The sequence below is a fragment of the Orycteropus afer genome, unplaced genomic scaffold (genome assembly GCF_000298275.1).
Source record: "Orycteropus afer afer isolate SDZICR_OR568_19922 unplaced genomic scaffold, OryAfe1.0 scaffold00013, whole genome shotgun sequence".
In the NCBI taxonomy this organism is placed as follows: Eukaryota; Metazoa; Chordata; class Mammalia; order Tubulidentata; family Orycteropodidae; genus Orycteropus; species Orycteropus afer.
The window spans coordinates 20,209,425-20,216,941 of record NW_006921600.1 but is presented as its reverse complement, the minus strand read 5'-3'; the positions used below and the strand labels follow the sequence as shown (position 1 = coordinate 20,216,941).

Sequence of the window (7,517 nt, the reverse complement as noted above, 5' to 3'; positions counted from 1 at the left end):
CAGCAGATCTTCCAGCTACAGAGCCCTCACTAACTACTCAGAAAGTCACCTCAGCAGATCTTCCAGCTACAGAGCCCTCACTAACTACTCAGAAACCCACCGCAGCAAATCTTCCAGCTTCAGAGCCCCCACCAGCTCCTCAGAAACCCACTTCAGCAAGTGCTTCAGCCACAAATGTCCCTGCAACAGTACAAAATTCCCTCGTATCAAACACTGTACCTACAAAGACCTCATCAGCAGCCCAGAATCCCATCAAGGCCAATACTTCTGCTGCACAGACCACACCACGAACCCAAAGATCCTCCACAGCAAAAGCTTCATTTATACAGAGACGTCCAACAACACAAAGATCCACTGTTACACGTGTCCCAGGGAGTAAAGGGCTCCAGACTACACAAACCTCTGCCCCTATGACAGCCACTCGGGGTGTAGCTGTTCCCAGGGCAACCACACATTTTCATGCAAGAAGCACATCTAAAGGAAGAGGAACACTTCCTTCTTCAGGTCAGTTGACACTGGTCACATTTCCTGAGTATGAATTTAATGTGCTATGGTGCCACAATGGTGGAAATGTGAACTTGACCAAGATAGCAAAATTAAATAGTAGATAATTTATTGTAGCCAGGGTTTTTTTGGTTTTGCTTTTGGTTTTCCACACTAATGCTTTTGAATTTCTTCAGAGGCAAACTTGGATGGTGCTAGGGCAAATCTTTAAAAAAGAAACATTTTACAGGAAAGTAATATAGAGAATGATGTGACCCCACAAAGGAATACTAAATTAAGGGTGGTGAAAAAGTTCTGTTTTTTAGATTAACTTTAGAAAATCATTGAATTCTGCAAAACTCCTTCAAATAACCAAATATGGTTTATGGTTGGGTCTGCACTATTAACCATCCCATCCCTCAAGCACGGTACAGGATCTCTCCAAATTCCCTAGGGTTGTTAACCTAGTTATGCATCTCAACAATGTCTACTAAGTCATCGAGAAGACAGAGATTCTTTCAAATAGTTCACAGGCTCTTTAAAAGAGAAATTTTTATTAAAGTTGTATAACGTATGCCGTAGGCTTCAGAAATACCCATTGAATGATTGGATGAAATTCCTCTGACTAATTAATACTGCTTCACACCACCATGTCTTGTCTCACAATTTGCCTAATGTATGACATTTCTGTCTACATTTTTGTTATTTTGATAGGGACTACCAGAATTATAAACTCTTTTCTTTTTTGCTCACTGGAAAATATCAGTAGGACCGAGTCAGGATATCTCTCTCTCTCTATAAATATGAGGTTCCCTGGTTGGCTACTATCTGATAGGTTGGCAGTTTGAACCCTTGAAAATCTTATGGAGCAGTTCTACTCTGCACACACATGGTCACCATGAGTCAGAATCAACAGCAACTAACAATATATGTTAAAAAGTAAAAACAATGATACATATGTATATATTTGATTGTTTGAACTTCTTTATTGAAAACAGCACACATATAAAAAACTGCATAAAATATAAATTACAGTTCAACGTTGTTGTTGTTATGAGCCATCGAGTCGGACCCGACTCATAGCGACCCCTCCTTGGGTTTCCGAGGCGGTATCACTACAGAAGTAGATTGTCCAACCTTCCTTCCGAGGAGTGGCTGGTGGGTTTGAACCACCAGCCTTCTGGTTAGCAGTCAAATGCCTTAGGCACTACGCCACCAGAGCTCCCTATATTACATATATGTATCCATAAATAGTAGATAATATTGGTTTTTTTTTTTAATAATTTACATGAAAAGTATGCTATATATTTCATTATCTCATTTGACTTTCATCACTCAGCATTGGTTTTGTGGTTTATTTATGCTGATATATTTAGATTTGGTTCCTTACTTTAAGTCTTATATGATTATACATCCATTTCCTTTTTGACTTTTTAAATTTTTGTTACATATCTCTGCAGTCCAAAATTTTTTGGTTGAATGCACCCAAATTCTTCATTTTTTCATTTCTCCAAAGAGAAATACGTTTCATTTTCTATCAATTTGCTGTACAGCTAACTTTGCTGGAATATTTCTTTCTGTAAAAGATATAAGATAATTAAACTAAACCTAAACTAAATCTAAGGGAACAATTGTTGTGATAAAAATACCGCCAATATATGAGACCAGTTTTCTCTTTTATGTACAATTAATTTACTCTTTCAGGACAGTGTAATATACCACTTTTAGTTTTAATGAAAACAATAATAAATACCACTTATTGAGCATGCAGTACAGTGGCACATACCACACACTTCGCATTTTGTCACCTAGTCCTTACAACAACCTTGCAAGAGAAGTATTTTTAGCTTCATTTTATAGATGAGGAATTAGAGATTAACTTGTGTGATTCATGTGCAGTACATAGTTCATTGAAAATGGGCTTCAAAGCCTGTGCCTTTTCTTCTGTGCAATATTGCCTGATCTTAAAGGTACTTTGAGCAAATTTGTTTATCTCACTTAAGTGAGCACCTTGTTATTATAAATATGTTTATTTTAAAGCAAGTTATTTTTGCAATATATCACTCACAGTCATTAAAATATATAAGTAATAAGGTGATATGATAATTTAATTTTGATAGTCTGTTGAAAAGGACTTGGGTTTTTAATAGCTTCTTGATAGTAGGATTGGATGAATAGTTATTTACTTTTTAATTTTTCAAACTCGTTTCTTGCCATCAAGTCATATAACCAAATTAAGATAAAGTTTGTTCTGGTATTCAGTAATTCTTCGTCATGTATTTAGGTATATAGTATTGATTCTGTTGCAGATATAGGCATTGGTGTGTGTGTTACTTGGTTAAACTAATAATGTATCATGTTTTTCAGAAATGTATTTATAATTACTTCTTTTAGTTATGAAAACTTGAGTTACTTTTGAACATTCAAGAACTGTTTATTGGTATTTCTGTTGAATTGCTTGCTAATCAATGACATCTTAAACTGTTCATTTTTGTAATTCTTTCTTCTTCTTCTTCAGGTGCTATGGTCCTTGCATCTGGTAAGTCTGGCTCTCAGGCAGTTAAAAGAAAATGTCATCCCTGTGGGATGTATAAACGATATTCCTGGAAGAGAATACTGTCTTTTAACTGTCTTAGGAGTACTATTAAAATGCAGAGTTTACAGTTACCAAAGAGACAATGGGCAAATGCATTTCAATGTGTTTTATGGATGGCACGAGGTGCCAGGTATATTCCTAAGCATTCTAAACCGTGTTCTTGTTCCAAGGTAGTTTCTGGAGAACTGCAAATCATTTGGCCATTCAAACAAGTATTATTACGTGCCCATTGCCTCAATGCATCATTCTAGGTGCTGAAAAACTGCACAGAGAAAATGGTTATTAATGCATTTTCTGTCCTCAAATAGTCTGTGGTTAATCATAAACTACTCCTTGGTTATTTCTGGATTTCTGTCCAATCCTAAACAAGACAAAGAATGCTACCTTCAGTTGGATCCTGCTTCTTTTCCCTTCCCTTTCAGTGATTTAGGAGTCCATGGATGGTGCAAACTTTTAATGAGCTTAGCTATTAACTGAAGGGTTGGAGACTCCCCCCATAGGTGTCTAGGAAGAAAGCTCTGGCAATCTATTCCCAAAATTCAGCCACTAAAAAACCTGTGGAGCACAGTTCTATTCTGACACACATGGGAGCTGACTCAATAGCAATTGGTTTGGTTTTTCTTTATTCAGTGCTTTGAAGCAGCGTTATCTTAAAAAAATATATTGTATTGCTTTAGACATTAGGACAAAAACATAAACTGTGTTGCTGTTTCTTGTAACATTTCAACCAGTCCTTTTTCCTTTTTTCGGCTTTGCATATAATTATATTATTTGATAATTATGCTTTAAGTACAAGGTGAATATGCTCCTAAAGAAGATGGTAAGAAAAATGTTGGTTTAAAGCAGTTACAGTTCATTTGGCCTACTGAAAATTAATATGTATCAATTAAGTGTACAATAGCAAACGAGTAGGATTTTTTTTAATTTATTTAAAAAAATGTGTATTTTTAGGTTAGGTACTTAGAAACTAACTCCTCCATCTATGCATGCACAAATTAGCCAAGGAACAATAAGGCTAAGAGGAGGTATTTTTTATTATTATTTATCTCATTTTCTTTTCTTTCTTTTTTTTAATATTATGAATGAACTTCTCCTAAACTAAAATACTTATCTTGAAAGATTCCAACCATTGAGATTCATTGTATTTATTCTCTATTTTAAAAAGAAATAAATATATTTTAAATGAAAATCTCACAGTTTTACAATTTAATGTTCCCCAAAGTGATGAGTTGAATAGACACACTTTTTCTCACTTGCTCAGTGTCGTTCAATGAAGGTTTGTCTCTGAAATTTGAAGAATATACTCTGTGGTTTCCTAGAAACCTTCCCTTAGTGTTGGTTATAATTCCAACTTATGATGAAAAATAAAGAGCACCACTTTCCTTATTAAGTCAGAAATATGGCAACAGTTTCTGGTGATCTTATACCTTTAAAATACAAACTTGGAGATTATCTTTATTTCTTAAATTATTCTGTGAATCTGGTCACTTCTCACTTTAAAGGTAAGGAAAAGATACTGGTTTTACTGCTTACATTGTAACATAAATGAACAATGCAGATGATGTTAGAACTTGACAAGTATTTGAATGTTTTTCCTATTTAACTCTGCTAAGACAGAGATCCACTACTCATCAGTCAGTTGTCAGACTGTGATGGCTTGCATGTTTCTGTGATGCCGGAAGCTATGCCACTGGTATTTCAAATACCATCAGGGTCCCCCATGGTAGAAAAGTTTCAGCAGAGCATTCAAGTGTACAGATCATAACCAATTATGGGTAATACTGTGAAGAATGGGAATTCCAGCACACTTAATTGTGCTCATGCACAACCTGTACATAGACCAAGAAGCAGTTATTAGAACAAAACAAGGAGACGCTGTGTGTTTTAAAAGCAAGAAAGGTGCATGTGATGGTTGTATCCTTTGACCATACTTGTTCAATCTGTATGCTGAGGAAATAATCAAAGAAGCTGGGCTATATGAAGAACAACATGGCATCAGGATTGGAAGAAGACTTATTAACAACCTGTAATATGCAGATGACACACTTTGCTTGCTGAAAGTGAAGAAGACTTGAAGCCCTTCGCTTTGATGAAGATCAAAACTACCGCTTTCAGTATAGATTATACATCAGCATAAAGGAAACCAATATCCTCACAACTGGACCAATAAACAACATCATGAGAAATGGAGAAGAGATTGAAGTTGTCAAGGATTTCATTTTATTTGCATCCACAATCAAGTCCATGGAAGCAGGAGTCAAGAAAATAAACAAGTTATTGCATTGGGAAAAATTGCAACAAAGGACCTCTTTAAAGAGTTAAGAAACAAAGATGTCATTTTGTGGACTAAGGTTTGCCTCACTCAAGCCGTGGTATTTTCAATCTTCATCTGCATGTAAACAAGAAGAAGACCCTATATGAGATGGATTGACACAGAAGCTGCAACATTGGGCTCAAACATAGCAACAATTATGAGGATGGCTCAGGGCCAAGCAGTGTTTCATTCTGTTTTGCATGGGGTCACTATGAGTTGGAACCAACTTGAAGGCCTCTAACCACGAGAGAGACAGACTGACTAATCATCATAGAATTTCCTTATTTGCCTCATAAATAAAGTTTGTAATGTGAATTTTAAAGATCCACCCACTTTTCACTTATTGATATAGTTAGACTCCAAAGATCAGATCATTATATAAAAATCAGCATTATGTGAAAATGGAGGGTGATCACATTAGATCACAAAATGGACAATGACTACAATCATTCCATAGTGCCATCATTATATAACTGCAAAACCATTGAGAATTTGGCCCAACCTAATTGACACAGCCATAACCATCCATCCAGCATTAGTCTTGCTTTGCACCTCAGCAGTCATTATTTCAGACATATGTCATTGATGCACTAGTTAGTTGCATAGTACATTTTTTTTTTTACTGTTGACGTAATGTGATACAACAGGATAACAAGATAGTTGATAAGTGAGGAATAGGCGTGTTCTTCCATTGGCTTTGTATCAGTGTTTCTCAGTTTGTTTTTTTTTTTCATTATTTCCCTTTTAGACATTTTTGTTCCTAATCATCCCTCCATGAACTTTTAATATCACTGATATATTGTAATTCTGTTTACATATATCTGTACATATGAAAAGAATAAAAATGTTTTACTCCTTTGGGAGGTGATATCACTCTCATTGAATATTCATACCCTATATGGTATATTTTAAAGATAATATGGTATAGTAGAAAGGGCCTGAGCTTTGGAGTCAATCAGAACTTGGTTTTAAGTGACTGGGTGAAGCCACATTTCTTCAGAAAATGAGATAAACATTTGATTAGTGCCAGCTCTAGTAGTTAAAATTCCAACTTGGGTTCTTTAAGAAATGGAGATGATACTCTATCTAGAAGTATAGTGTTGTTGTTGTTGTTATGTGCCATCGAGTCGGCCCCGACTCATAGCAACCCCTCCTTGGGTTTCCGAGGCAGTATCACTACGGAAGTAGGATTGCCCAACCTTCCTTCCGAGGAGTGGCTGGTGGGTTTGAACCACCAGCCTTCTGGTTGGCAGTCAAGTGCCTTAGCCACTATGCTACCAGAGCTCCTAGAAGTATAATAGCCATCTAATATAAATTTTCCTCAGAAGGAAGGTTGCGCAATCCTACTTCTGTAGTGATACTGCCTTGGAAACCCAAAGAGGGGTCACTGAGTCGGGGCCAACTCGACGGCACATAACAACAACAACAATATAAATTTTGTTGAATACTCTCAAGTATTTTCATTGGGAATTCTATGGATAATTAAAATCATGGCATGGGTCAGAAGTAAGTTTTTATTTCTAATGATAAACTGCTTGACTTATTCTTTTTTGATCCCAGATTTCTCATCTGCAGAAGGATATTATAATGGTTAAGGTTGTGTGTCAACTTGGCTGGGCCATGATTCTCAGTTTTTTGGCAGTTGTGATGTAGTCCTCATCCATGATAAGATCTGATATAATGTAATCACTTTCATGATGAGATCTTCTATGAAAAGCCAATCAGTTGAAAGGGAGTTTCCTCAGGTATATGGCCTGCTTTCAATATATATATGGATGTTCTGGCAAAACTCTCCATCTTTTTACTCAATCTGGATCCTCCATCTAGTTTGTCATCATTTGGCCTTGATTCTTTGGACTTGAGCCAACAGCCTGCCATATTGCCTGCTGATTTTAGGATTCATCAGCCTCCCCAGCCCTTGATCCAGCAGCTTATCATCTGACCTACAATCTTGGTTTCATTAGCTCCTGCAGCTATATGAGTCAGGAGAAGCCTTCAGCCGGACATCTGACTCATGGACATGGGACTTGACAGCTTTGACAATTGTGTGAGCCATTTCCTTGAGATAAATACTTTCTCTCTCTCTCTCTCTCTCTTTGTGTGTATAACCAAAAAAAAAAAAAA

At 36.3% G+C, this 7,517-nt stretch overlaps 1 protein-coding gene across 1 annotated transcript in view; it reads left to right on the top strand.

The window, feature by feature from the left end:
* CD55 (CD55 molecule (Cromer blood group)) overlaps nucleotides 1-7,517 on the top strand; it is a 39,783-nt gene that overhangs the window by 24,322 nt on the left and 7,944 nt on the right. Inside the window, exons 7-8 of the mRNA XM_007953804.2 lie at nucleotides 55-504; nucleotides 3,002-3,022. Coding sequence (XP_007951995.2) covers nucleotides 55-504; nucleotides 3,002-3,022 — 471 coding nt within the window. The remainder of the gene's footprint in view (nucleotides 1-54; nucleotides 505-3,001; nucleotides 3,023-7,517) is intronic.